General features: G+C 52.7%; 1 protein-coding gene across 1 annotated transcript; it reads left to right on the forward strand.

Moving 5' to 3' along the window:
- The first annotated feature begins 1,861 nt into the window (after window positions 1-1,861).
- On the forward strand, window positions 1,862-13,440 carry LOC122379901 (integrator complex subunit 2-like). The gene is made up of 10 exons (XM_043362513.1): window positions 1,862-1,903; window positions 4,512-5,946; window positions 6,260-6,443; window positions 6,946-7,094; window positions 7,444-7,543; window positions 7,906-8,362; window positions 8,817-9,261; window positions 9,627-9,852; window positions 10,104-10,317; window positions 12,212-13,440. Exons 2-10 carry the CDS (start codon window positions 4,619-4,621, stop codon window positions 12,595-12,597), a joined length of 3,489 nt encoding a protein of 1,162 aa, XP_043218448.1. The 5' UTR covers window positions 1,862-1,903; window positions 4,512-4,618; the 3' UTR covers window positions 12,598-13,440.
- Window positions 13,441-14,236: the final 796 nt, after the last annotated feature.

Genomic DNA, 14,236 nt, shown 5'->3' on the forward strand with positions numbered 1-14,236 from the left:
GTGGGTTGGAGTGCCCTGACACATGGATAGCCCTGGGCGGTGTTTCACGGCCCCACGCTGCAGCACGTTGCGCTGCGCTGCTGCATTGTTGCGGCGATTGATATGAATTCGGCTCCACGCTAGCGTTGAGAGCTTCCGAGTCTGTTGATGTTTCCATGGAAATAGGAAACCCAATGCACCGGTGCGCGCAACGCACCCTGTCTAAGCAAAATTTTACCATCGATGACCTCTAGTGACATGACCTCTGGCTGTGACCCGATCCAAAATTGGCTTAAGTATTTTTTCTTTTTGCTTCTTTTGACGCTACTTCGAATACCAATTAAATGCCCAAAGCTGAGTTGAAAGAATGATGCTCAATCCCCATTTCCCCTCCAACAGGGCGTGAGAGTCTAGGCATTCCTGTGGGGCACGGGCTAACAATGACTATCTCATAATCATTGTGGCCATGAACATCATATACTGCCATTCTTTAACACCGGTTTCGCTGCGCTGAGCGGTGGCCGTCCCGTTTGTTGGATTCTACAGCTGGCTGGCGGAAAGCGTTACCGGCCGCCCGTCCACCGCCCGCGGGCCGGACCGAGCGGTCCCGCTGACCCTACCTGACCTGAGCCCGGCGCGATATGGGACAGGCAGACGGGGGTTCGGCTCAGCGAATGCAGCGCCCACTGGTGCTGGGGACTTTTTTAATAGACCTACTGTACGGGGTGCAGTTTAGTGAGAGGTACACTCGACCCCCACCGGACACGATTTGGTAGCCGAGGTCTGTGACGTCAGCCGGGCGTGAAGTTTTCCCTTCACCATAGGCTTCACACACAAACCGGCCGAAGTTCATGCCAGGATAGCCCGGCTTGAAAGTGCAAAAATGATTAAATTTTGCCCTCAATAGATTCATTGCTTCATTTTATAACTAAAAACGTCCGTTATTAGGACTCAATGAAGGTAAAAAGTACTCAAAATCGAAGTTCAAGAAGATGCTGTCCGAGCACAATCTGGTAACATCACGTGACCTCTTTTAAGCAGAATGTATATAATTCAAGGATGTTATTACACGATTGCTGCCTAAAACATCATAAATAATACGCTTGTAACATTTATTGCTTCTGTTTAAGTCATAACATTGCAAAACGCAAAGTTTATCATGGAAGTCACGTGACCAAAGGTATAGCAGGGGTTGGGACAAGCACTCAAAGGATTTCAAGTTTTTTAATTAAATTATATAAGTTTCATGATGAAATTTAAAGAATGTATTTTTTCCTAATGAAATACAAATTTCCGTATGTAAAATATTTTCCTTATGGGCGAAATTCTCCATATAAGAAATGTCAGTGACGTCACCAGGGCTTTACTGGGCTTTACTCAAAACATCGGACCTACCTGTTTCTTATAGGTATCTTGGGTACACTACTCAAAAGTGCTGCTGCTTCATGCTTGCAGTTTGATTGCAGTGATCAACTTTTCAAGACTTTGGTATACACAACATGGCGGAAATCGTTAGACATTCTGGCCCATATACGGCCAAGGCGAGTGCCTCCCCCTGGGCCAATCACGTTCCCATAACGGCAGCCAAGCCCCCGCTGACCTTGAACGGGATTGGCCGGACGGGCCGGACGACGTAGAATCTTTGCCGCCCGAGAGACATCGAACGCAGGGCTGGTGAGAGGTGACTATGGCGGCGTTCGATGTCTCCCCGACGACAAAGATTCTTTGCCGTCCGGCCAATCCCGTCCAAGGTCATCGGGGGCTCGGCTGCGGTTATGAAACGTGATTGGCCGGACGGCGTAGAATCTTCGCCGTCCGAGAGACATCGAACGCGGGGTATAAGTTTTTTTTTTTCACGGCGACTACAAATCAAAATAAGTTTTTCAAGATTATTACAGGGATTACAAGATTTTTACTGATCAGGGTTTACCGTTTTTTTCGTCTTGAGGCGTCCTAATGGCATGTGTATCTTGAGATCGCAGCACAATTTGTGGCATTCTGTACTCATCTATTTCTAATTCCTGTTGCTTGTGAATGATAAGGCTCTGTAGTGGTAGGCAATTACTTGTTAGATTTGTATTATTATTTTAGGGTAATTCAGTGCCGGCAGTTGGTTGCGCTACATCAAACGCTGAGGCCTCCTCTCCTGGCTCTCCCAAGCGGCCACCCTTTTGATTGGTCATGGTGTCCTGATGGCACCGTAAATTTCCTGCGTAGTACAGTACATGCAATTCTGAATTCCTAGCAATTCCTAGCTTTGCTGGTTTGGTTGCATGACTGTGTTTTATTTTAACGGAAAATTTTTACTGAAAATTCTAGCATTATTCTATGTTAATCCTCCAAAATCTGGGGTTGCTTTTGACAGTGAGGGTGTGCTCAATTTGAGCATCCCTAAAAGCTAAAAGTTTGAAACTCCTATGGGCCCTAATTCTCTACCCCTGGCCAGTGGCCCTGTCTCCATCAAGTATTTGGAATGTTTTGTTTCCTTTTTTGCCTTGTTACATGCCAGAACAAAATAGAACCAACTCTGGTTCGCAATCTAGATGCATTCAGTTGTTCATTAAAAATTAATCAATTAGCATGAGTTTTTTACATTTTGTGTACCTAATTGAACAATTAACCTCTATGTTATGACCTGGCTTTGAATGATTCATTGTTTATCAGCTAAGCTCATTTGATTGAATGGGCAAATTGATAGTGTAGGATCCTGACTGAGCAGACTCGTAAGTGGACCTTGGGTGCAGATCCTGATCATTACCTTTTCTTTGACCAATTCTGGAATAAGGGACATTTAGACTCCAAAATTAACTGCTATAAAAACCAGGCACCTTATTAGACCTGTTGTTATCAATCAAGTTCATGCTAATTCAAAATAATTCATTTCAATTAATGTTACAATTGGATGTAGGTAGGTGATTGAATCTGCACAATCTTAGCAGTGAGTAGGTAGCTACCTACCTGAGAAAATATTCACCTCAGCAGTGCTGACTATGACTTACACAATAGTAATTCAATTTGGTGAAGGCTCATTTTTAGATGTGGTGTTATGTGGACTGTGGAGTTCTGGGATAGATACTGCGGTGAGGGGGGGCTGAATGTCACATAGATATTCCTATGAACATGGGGCCTACCTATCACAGTGTGAACTCTAAACCAGTATAGCGCCTTTTGGGGCGACTAACGGAGCGAGCGAGCGGGTGAGTCTTGCACGTGCGAAATTTCGAGGGGGTACCTCCAACTGACTTGTGCAGGGCACCCTACTGACTGGTCTCTAGCGATGTGCCAAATTTGGGCACAATCGGCCCAGCCGTTCTCGAGATCTGGAAGCGGCACCCTGCACGTGCGCACGTGCAAAATGGGTCCCAACTGACTTGTGCACGGCACCCTAGTAACCGGTCCCTAACTGTGTACCAAATTTGAGCGCAATCGGTCGAGCCGTTCTCGAGATCTGGAAACGACCCCTGCACGTGCGCACGTGCAGCGGCACCCCAACTCTGGCACATGGATATGCAGTGCCTAGTGGGTGCCTACCTACATGCCAACTTTCAGCGCAATCGGCCAAGTAGTTACCGAAATATTGCAACAATTACAAAAGTGACACCTCTTCGTTTTGCACGTGGCACGTGCATAAGGGGTCACCCACATGCATCGGGAATAGTCCAATACTTGGTAGAAGGAATGAAGCTACCCTACAAAAATTACCGCATGTAAATCGGTCAAGTGGTTGCTGAGATATAAGCCTCGCAAAAGCGTCCGCACGGCCGGCCGGCCGGCCGGCCGGCCGCTCATACTCAGAAATTTCCGTTATTCTACGTAAGACTCCGCTCGCTTCGCTCGCTCCGTAATCATATTGAGCCAGGGTGACGTATTTGGTGAAAACTGTCTTTTCTTGCAGTATATTTTGGTTTGCTGCTTCATGCATTTAGCTATAATAATTGATTTTAGGGTCATTCATTGGCTTGAGTAGTAGACACCCACCCTAGCAACCAGCAAGTTATGGAATGTGGGTGATAGCATCAAAATACTATGTACTGCTCCCTGCTGGCTGCTGGCTGGTCCAGCCAGCTGCTGAATGAGAGACTGTTCAGTTGTTGATGTGTATGAGAGAGGGGAGTGAGGTCCTTCCAGATTAAGATTCAGTATTATTATATACCTGCATTGAAGTGCTAAATTTTCAGCTCAAAGTAAAGAAGTGGGTCACGGCTGGGTGAGCCATTTACTCAGCATACTGGAGACACTGTTAATTATGTCATTTTCAATAAGTTCTGCTTAGTGATTATCAGTATAGGTCTCAGGCCCTCGGCCACAATTGTCAATTGTCTGAACTAAGTTCTGAACTCTATCCATGCTAATTTTGATGTAAGACAATTGATAAAACCATAGCCCATAAGGTAATGCATCTATTTTAAGGATGAGGAAAACATGAAAAATGTTATGACCAGTGGCCATTAGGTATGTAGTTTACTGACATTACTTCACCCATTTGATAGCATTCAACGTTTTTTCTCATATAATTATCTTTGAGTTTACAGGTAGACTAACTTAGATGATGCTGCGAGCAAGTGGTTGAAGCAAGTTAAAGTTCAGCTGTGAAGAGTCATACCAATATATTGACTGAACTGAGCACTAACAAGTAACAATGAGCAGCAAGATGAGCGGCGGACCGCTGCCTCCCGTCAGTCCGAAGGTGTTTGAAGCCATGGAGAGTGTGAACGTGACGGCGCTGGCCGAGTGCTCCGAGGCAGAGATCCGGCCGCTGCTGCCCTGTCTGGTGCGCATGAGTCTGATCGAGCTCGACCAGTCGCACGACTTCACCGAGAAGCGGAAGGTGGTGCTGCGCATCCTGGCCGGCATTGACGTGGTGAACTCGCTGGTGCCGCTGCTGACGGTCGACTTCCCGCCGCTGGAGCTGGACGTGCGCAAGGAGCTGCAACTGCGCGCCAAGGCCGGCGCCGGCGCCGACAGCGTCCTCCTGCCGGCCGCCCAGGACGCCGGCGCGCCCGACTTTGAGCGCAGCGAGCCCATCCAGAAGCTGAAGCTGGTGCTGGCCACCGTGATCGCCGTGATGGCGCAGGCGCGCGATGGCGTCCAGCCGTGGTCAGTGCAGCCGTCCGAGCTGCTCGACAACGCCATCCACCTGGAGGAGGTGGCCGACATCCTGTCGATCGCGCTGGCCGAGCTGCCGCACCTGCTGCCGCCTGCCGACGTGGCCGAGGGTCTGCTGCGACTGCGCCACGGCCCGGCGCTGGTCGGCCGGCTGGTGGCCAACATGCCGGACGCGTTCCACGAGGTGTGCGCCGCGCTGGTGGCCGGCGGCGACAAGCAGGACGAGGACTCTCCGGCGGGCGCGGCGCGCGGCGCGGCTCTCCGCCAGCTCTGTCAGATGAACCCGCGCCAGGTGCTGGCTGTGCGCGCACTCTGCATGGACGCCTGCCGGCTGCCGGCACTGGCCGTCGGCCTCTCGCTGGAGCGCGCCAAACGCACCACTGACACCGGAGACGCTGCCGATCTGGTGGCGTTCATATCGGGCATCCTGCTCGGCAACAACCAGCACGTGCGCGCCTGGTTCCAGGTGTTTGTCCGTAACGGTCAGAAGCGGAAGGGCACACTGGCGGCGGCCACGCTGCAGGCGCTGCGGGAGCGGCTGATGGAGAGGCTGCAGAACACCCTGCTGATGTCGATGAACCAGCGTCTGCCGGACTCGGGCGTGGTGGACGCGGCCGCCTCTGTGCGCCTGTACTGCGCCCTGCGCGGCCTGGCCGGCCTCAAACCGACCGAGGAGGAGGTGCGCCTGCTGGTGCAGCTGCTGACCTCGCAGCCGCCGCCGACGCCGGCCGGCGTGCGCTTCGTGGCGCTGTCGCTGTGCGCGCTGATCGGCTGTCCGACGCTGCTGATGCACGCGGAGCACGAGCGGCGCGCAGTGGAGTGGCTCGGCTGGCTGGCGCAGCAGGAGGCCTACTTCGAGAGGTGAGACGGCACGCACCGAGGGCATAGGGTGTGGAAATTCGTCCAGTTTATAAGTACTATCATTCAGCTCGATTGATTGATTAGTAAGGTAAAGCTGAATAGGATGGTGCTGTGTGGATAAGGAGAACTAGTGTCCGAATTATTCCTTATCCATGAGATTGGTTATTAGTAAAGCGGGCTCAGAAATAATAGTACAATAAAATGTATTTTCATCGTATTATTTCGTGCGACAATGACCGTAATATGTATTTGAAGCCGTCGACGCCTCCCTCCACACATACATAGCTCACGCTCCCGCCTGCCTCATCTGCAGGTCGAGCGGCGAGTCAGCCTCGTTCGGCGAGACGCTGCTCCTGCTCGCCATCCATTTCCACGCCGGTAACCTGACGGCCATCACCGACCTGGTCAACAACACGCTCGGGATGAAGATGAACCACCGGCTGGTGAACCTGTCCCGCATCAAACACATCTTCACACACGACGTCTTCACCGACCAGGTGGGAGGCCACAATGGTCCTACTATCCGGGATGAATTGTTATGTTTCCAGGAGAGCCCCGACTTGCCAATGATTTTATAGCCCGATGTCACCATGTTGACCTTTTTCATGACAATAGGTCCGTGGTGATGAAAAGTGTGATCATGCCTGTGGTGTAATATCCTGTTTACGACTTGTATTTATTGTTTTATACGGATGACTGCCTATTAGTGGGAGGCCTTATCCCGTTGGCAATATACTGAATAAACAAACAAGCAAAAAAACAAAGAGTACTGAATTGCCTTTTTCCGGGGCGGTAACTTATTCCTGTGTCGTAAGTGGTGACTGCTCTTCCGTCTTGAATCTCCTCATATTCTCATCCCTCTCAATAACTATTAATTGGGTTTCGACTGATAACACACATCTCTGCAAAAAGTGGCTTGACTCCATTGTCTTTCCCAGATGGCGACTGATTTCTTTCCCTGCTCCCAAACGGTGACTGATTGCTCCCCTGTCTTCCCAGGTGGTGACGGCTCACGCGGTCAAGGTCAAGGTGACGCCCTCACTCAGCGCTGACATCCCGGGCACCCTGCCCGTACACTGCATCTACCAGCTGCTAAAGAGCCGCGCCTTCACCAAACACCGTGTGCCCATCAATGACTGGATCTTCAGGTGTGTGGACCGCCGCCGGCCTCCGGCGCGACCGGACAGGGGTGGGACGGAGACGGCCCGGCGCGAAGCGGGAAAGGACTGCAGTGTTAACATTACAAGGGGTTTGACATACGACTCAAATTAATTATGTTGGCTATTTTTGTGGTAACAAGTGAATTAATAGCGTTATTTTGAAGATCGGAATTTTGACGCTTTACTGACATGCAATTTAATATGTATTGTGTCTTCTATTTCCAACGTTTATTTGTCATCGGTTTCAAAAATTCAGATTCTTCCTTTTTAGGACGTGTTTGTCTGAGCTTAGGAGAGCTTACTAGAGTTTGATGTCGTGATGTTCCTCTGTTTCCAGACAAATATGTCAGAGCAAGACCCCGCTTCATCCCGTCCTGCCGTCGCTGATCGACCTCTACGTGAAGTCGATGCTGGATACCACTCAGCGGCCCCACCTGGTACGTAGTGTGGGGATACCGGAGCATTAGGTGTATGACGCTTAAACTGATCAGCGCACGCAGCAACGATTGTCGAGTAATGTGGAGTTGCTTTGGTGGCGTCCTCTATACATCTATCCTATAACGTTGGCCTCTCAGTATCTTAAACTCTAGCAAACGGCGGCTTTGTCGACTCGGCAGAGTTCATACCGTTTATCGATCTTGAAACCTGCGTTCATTGTTGGCGTGACCGGAGTAGGACCACGAGGTTCTTTCTATCGATATGTGTTCGGGTGTGAACTGTATTGCCTCCAGAGTTCAATTACCTCGCTCAGACTCCACTGCAGAGCAGCTCACGAGCGCCCCCCTCCCCTCTCCCCCAGGCGGAGCACACGAATCAGCCGATCGCGGAGGAGCAGATTGCCGCCGTGTTCTCCGTCTCCTGTTTCCCGCGGCCGGCGGGCGGCGGCAGCGGTGGGAGCGGGGCTGCGGGCGGCGCCGACCCCGTGGAGCCGGCCACCGCCCAGCTGCTGCTGCTCTACTACCTGCTGCGGCACGAGGAGCGGCGGCTGGCCGGCGGCCGGCAGCTGGCGGCGCAGGGCCGCGCGCCCATCGCCTACCGCCCCACCCTCATCACGCAGCTGCCGGTGCTGTACCTGCTGCGGCTGGCGCAGCGGCGGCAGGCCGACTACGGCGGTCTGTTCGGCCCGCTGCTAGCGCTGCTCACCACACACTGTCCCGAGCTGTGTCTGGTGTCTCACTGGCTGGCCGCCCTGCCGGAGGAGGACCACAGCGCGCCGCTCCGACCGGTGCCCGACCTCACCCGGCACATCGAGACAGGTGGGGACTGAGAATCGGTGGTGGGCCGGGCATCGCTGGGCTGCGGGTAGCAGGGAGACTGACGAGGGATTGCGCCATTGGGGTGGAGATAAAGAGGGCAGGGTGGGCTGCCGTAGCATTCATATGTCAGTTTGAGCACGGTTATCGGTATTCAATCAGTCGTCGCTTTCTGAGTTATCACTGTTATCAGTTGCCTTGGATCATATCTGTGTGTTCAATTCCAAAACAAAGGAATGACGTAAATCGGGCTACTCGCTTATATTCCGGGACGTTGTGAGACCGTATTTCCATTGTTGTGCTCAAATACATCTTATTCTAGGCTATATACGGATGAATTTTTTAATAAACATATGCGCCATACCTGCCTAATATCTCATGTTTAGCTGACCCTTAGGCGCTTGTCCGCTGTGTCTGTCCGTTGTGTAGCTAACCCCCGTCCCCCGTTCTCCGACAGCTCTGGACGGTCTGCCAGAGACCTCGGCCGCCGCCGGCCGGCTGCTGCCGCGCCTGCTGCGCCTCCCCACCCCGCAGCTGTGGCAGCTGGCGCAGCCGCTGGTGTCGCGCGCCAGTCGGCTGCTGCGGCCGGGCGTGTCCCGCCAGCTGCAGCAGCAGTTCCGGCAGCTGTGGGCCCGCCTCAGCCTGGTGTTCCCGCACCGGCTCTGGGCGCTCACCGTGAACGCTCTGCGCCGGGACGACTCTGCGCCGGTGCCGCCGCGGCCGCTGACGGGCCAGGAGCTGGCGCAGGACCCGCTGCACGTGCTGCGCTGCCAGCCGGCCGTGCTGCGCGCGCCGCCGCTGCTGGAGATCGTGCTGGAGCTGCTGCTGGTCCACCTGTCGGCGTCGCGCGCTCAGCTCAAGAGGCACCTGCTCGACCACCCGTCACCGCTGCCCGCTCAGCCGTACGTGGGGAGTGTGGGAGGGGTCAGGAGAGGAGTGGGGGTAGTAGCATGAGGTTATGAGTCAAAGGAGCATTGGGTTAACATTGGCGTCATTGTCAGTAACTTTTTAGCCCGCGCAATGCAGTGAACGTAGCTTTGCAAGCTCTCGGGAGTTCTTAAACTTTGTCCGCGACGTCTTTCGCCCGTTTACGTATCGTTATCAATGGCCTTCCTGCTCTCCTCCCTGGTCCAGCAGTCAGCACCCTCACTTCCCTCTGTCCCCTGTCACAGCGGCCAGCCGTCTGACGCGGAGCGGGAGGAGCTGCTACTTGCCCCTGCCTGCTTTCTGTGTCTGTCTGTCTCTCACCCTCCGTCTCCTGTCGCAGCGGCCAGCCGTCTGACGCGGAGCGGGAGGAGCTGCGCAGCGCACTGGTGCTGGCGCAGGACTCGGCCGCCCTCCAGCTGCTCATCGAGGTCTGTCTGGAGACAGAGGAGGACCGGCGCGCGCCGGGAGGAGCCCAGCTGCTCCAGGAGGTCCGCTGCCTGGTCTGCACCTTCCTCCACCAGGCCTTCATCGATAACCCCATGCTGGCCAAGCTGGTCCACTTTCAGGTGAGGGTGACCCGTCGCACCGGGAGGGAACGATCCTCCTAAATGGAAGGGGTTGGGAGTGAGGGGCTGGAGTTGTACAGTTGTGATGAAGAGTTTGCTTGGTGTTGAAAAGATGCTGTGTCCCACCGTCATATATTCCGTGCCCCGGTGTCATTTATTATGCGTCCCTCTGTCCTGTATTCTGTCATCGATATCCTGGTGTCACCTGTTTTGCCCCTGCTGACCGTGACCTCCCTCCCCTCCGCTCTCAGGGTTACCCCGCCGAGGCGTTGCCCGTGTTGGTGGCCGGCGTGCCGTCCATGCACATCTGCCTCGACTTCATGCCCGAGCTGCTGTCTCAGCCCGACCTGGAGAAGCAGATTTTCGCGGCCGAGCTGGCCTCCCACCTGGCGCTGCAGTTCCCCATTCCGCGCTGCTTTAGCACGGGTCGACTAGTTATCAACACACTCACCACCCTGCTAGAAGGTGAGTTCGCCCGGTCGTCTTGCTACTAGAAGATCTTAACATAATAGTCATAACATTGGTCATAACATTGGCCGTCTGGTCATAACATTTGGTAGAAGACGGGTCCGCCTCCCCTGCCCCTGGCCGTTTCATCTACCAGCCTTTTCGGCATTGGGGTTGTTTCGGTATAACTCCTGTGCTAACTCGCGGTTGAGGTAGTCTATAATGTCCCTCTGAGCCGCCGCTCACGACTGTGGATCTTCATCAGGGTGCTAGGTGATATATGAAAGCCTGCTCCACTCTAAATGTACGCACTGTCGTGAGGGGCAGGTTGAAACCGCATGCTGCGATAGTGCCTGAGCTGCAGACCTGGTGGTCGGCGGTGATTGCGAATGCTTTGCTATTTTTGCCCGTAGATAACCATCATAATGATGAAGTGGATGCACACTCTGCTAGTTATTGGGTCGCTGGTGCTATGTTTTCTCTAGCTTTTTATCTTACGTGTTGGCCAGTCTGCTATTTTCGGAGTCAATTCACCGTGGATATCCTTGGAATTCCTGTGGCTTCGTAATTCTGATGTGGCGCTAACGAAAGCCCCGTGAAAGTAAACAGTCGGATTTGCGGATTTTTTATCGTTTGAAAGTTCATCTTCCACGGGGATGTGTTGATGACGTGTAAATCGAAATTATCGGCACTGCTGGAATTGCTGCTCAATGCTGGAGGTATTCGACTCTGTCCCCAACGGCTATCGACGAGCAGTCGACTTCAGCTTGTTGCCTTAATCGGGAGCTCCGCCCGCTTCCAGTGAAGTATATTGAGACACTGCAAACGGCACGTTAAAGCTGAAAAACACCCTTCTACGTGAAAGTTTCGATGCTCCCCTTGCGTCTCTACATAACATAATGCTTTCACCTATTGCAAGGTGTTTACCCCCCCCCCCCCCCCCGCTAAATGGTATGTGAAGTTCTGCTGAAAATCTAAGCTCGCACTGATACTGGTTATCGCTTGCTGTCGTTTCTCGTGAACAGCTGGCTGGTTTTCAGCGGAGTTTTACCACACAGCGCCGTTTTAGTTTTTGGGGTACACGGCCGGCTTGTCGAATACAGTCCATCAGTTCGAAGAATGAAGCCTTATAATTACTCGCGCTAGCCTTATCGAATACGAGACGCGCGTTTTCCTTATTCCTTCTCGCAAATCCTAGACTACGGAAATGCAATTTACATATTGCATCATGCGCTTCGTTTTGACACAAGGTTGAGACTTCGCTAATATCTGGTAAGTCTCTCCTGAGTTTTACTGCTTTATCGCTCCGTGATTTAGGGGCTTAGCACAGGATCGGCAGGTTACCGTACTAACGCGGAGAACTGCATGACGTGATCTGTTAACTGCATGCACATTGCACAATATACATAGCTGGGGATTGTCAGTGATGTGCGCTCACTTATCTGATTGGCCCAGCATGTCTTTTATGGGTAGGGGTTTTGCTCTATAATACTCGTCTAGTTTCATTGCCACTAAAACTATGAAGCCGGTAATATAGGTGCATTGCGCAGCATTGATGTACTTTAACATCTTTGCCTACATCTTTTGTGGATAGCATACTTCATCGCCAATTTACCTGTAGCACTAATCCTCTGACTTTTGTCCCAAAAGGTTGTTATTTTGGTCGTGCTTGAATTTTCAAGATCCACTATATATTTAATTTTACTGTTGGTAGTGTTTCTTTCATTCGTTCTGTTCTTTGCTTTCACATATTTTTCCTATGTTGTTAATCTCGAGTGTCACCTGAGGGGATGCAGTTACATCAGTGACGCCACAGACCGCTGGCCGATGGCCATGTCGCAGCCCTGTCGTGTCGTACCCCGTGTCCCGTCCCCGTGTGCCGCCTCACTACCCGCTGTGTCCGCGCCCGCAGTGCTACCATGGACGGAGCGGCCGCGCGCCTTCCTGCCCGCCCTGCCCGCTCTGGTGCGTCTGGTGCGCGCGCTTCCGCCACTGGCCGAAGACGTCACGGCTCTCCTGCTGCAGCTGGGACGCGTCAGTGCCAGTCACACGGCGCTGGCCGGACCCAGCCACCACCTGGTCATACGGCACGACGGCCAGAAGGGCGGACAGCCCGACGGCGGTGACGACTGCCGGCCGGACGACGACGACGAGCCAGCGGCGGCGCTGCGGCACACGCTGCCCGCCAACGAGCGGCTCTGCTTCGAGCTGCGGCGCGCCTTCGAGGAGGTGTGCGAGGCGGTGACGCTGGACGGACGCGTGTACCGGGACAGCAAGGTGACGGCCGAGACACCCTGATAGGTCTGTTGGAGGGAGAGTGGGTTAGTTCAGGTGTATCGTGTTTCCTAGGTCGGCCGATGTCGTGGTCAAGACTCACTAGAGTGGCGGAGCGCTGCCACTTGGCTGTGAAGGTGGTGATTTTGTGGACGCTGTACTCTGCAGTGCTGACCTGATTTGAACCGTAGCCACCGACCTCTGTCAGTGATGCCCTACCTGAGTTGTTGCGCCGTTGATAAGGCGTTTACCATTCCGTTGACTTAAGTCGTTAATCGAGCTCGCTGATTTTCTGCAGGTTGATAGAACTTGCTGTACAAATTTCCATTTGCAAGTTGCAGCCGTATTATACGAGGCTTGTTACTGTTCCCGCTACTGATTCGTGATCAGCGCCAAGTGAGGAGCTCTTGCCATAGTCATTGCTTTGTCGCTGTGCAAGTGTAACTGAATGTCTTCAATGGAGGACTCGCATCGTGTGACATTGGGAACCCTGCTGCCCATTATTTGTTTGGTGGACGGGGCAGTCCTTAGACGCTGCTACGAACTGGTGAGTCAAATCTGTTTGTTGCCAATTGTGACAATGAGTAGAGGTTGATAATATTTTCTGGAATTAATGTTCGTTCCAAACATTTCTTTTCGCTTTTTTCCTCTCGTCTTCCTTTGCATTGTGAGTATACCGGAAAACACTAAATTGTTATTTGCGGGAAACCCGTGTAGCGATTTATGGGAAGTGTCTTGTAAATGTTTTCTTGTAAACTGAACACTAGTGTACACGTCAGCAGCATTGTGTTTTGCATTGTGTGGTGTGGTTAATTGTGGCTATAACAGGCACTACGGAGAACAATACAGGCGATGTTACTGTGAACACCTCTTCCTCGTCTGATTGGTCTGACCTTATAATATGTGGCTAGAATGGCTCATAATCGCTTATTACTGTAGGCGAGCGGGCAAAATGGCGCTTTACATGAGCAATCTCCTCGGCATTCCACAGCCAATCTGCTAATCCCTTCCTGTTTGTGAAAGTTGGACAGTGATGGGGCTTATTGTGCCGCTGGTGTAAGAGTAACCATAAGCTCTGATTTTTAGCCATTACGGTGAGAGTAAGGCTGATGAGAAGGCTGTCTGACGGCAAAAGTTGTCTACCCAGGCGGTGGAAAGTTTGACAGAAGCGAGTAAACTATCAATTCGCTACATACAACAGCGCCCGATCACGTCTAAAATGACACTGATCGCCATTCAATCCAGTTCATATGCATGATGTGATGCGCCTTTTAGCATGGTTCCATCCCTGTCGAAGTACGCAGCTGGCCGTTTGCCGCCCCATCGGCACCGTTCGTCATACAGGGCCGCGGCTGTAACCCTGTGATAACATGTCCTGACAGGGAGCGGGGGCCCTCGGTCCTGTTTATTACCCCCCCCCCCCCCTGGCCGACGGACGGGCCAGCCTGCCGGCCGCGATAAACGCGCCTCGTTGCACGCCACGGCACGCCACAAAAGCCGCAAATCCGTTGGTTCGGGCGGAGGCGGGGGCGTCGCGATCTTGTGGCCAGTCCTGGACTTTTGGGGCTACTACCATCCTCGCTGGCTCTGAGCATGGTCCATCTTTGGTTCAAATGGCATCGTTCGACCGGATGCAATACAGTTTTCGCTGTCAATTGCTCGG

The sequence above is a fragment of the Amphibalanus amphitrite genome, unplaced genomic scaffold (assembly GCF_019059575.1).
Source record: "Amphibalanus amphitrite isolate SeventyFive unplaced genomic scaffold, NRLGWU_Aamphi_draft 000087F_arrow, whole genome shotgun sequence".
Taxonomy (NCBI): domain Eukaryota; kingdom Metazoa; phylum Arthropoda; class Thecostraca; order Balanomorpha; family Balanidae; genus Amphibalanus; species Amphibalanus amphitrite.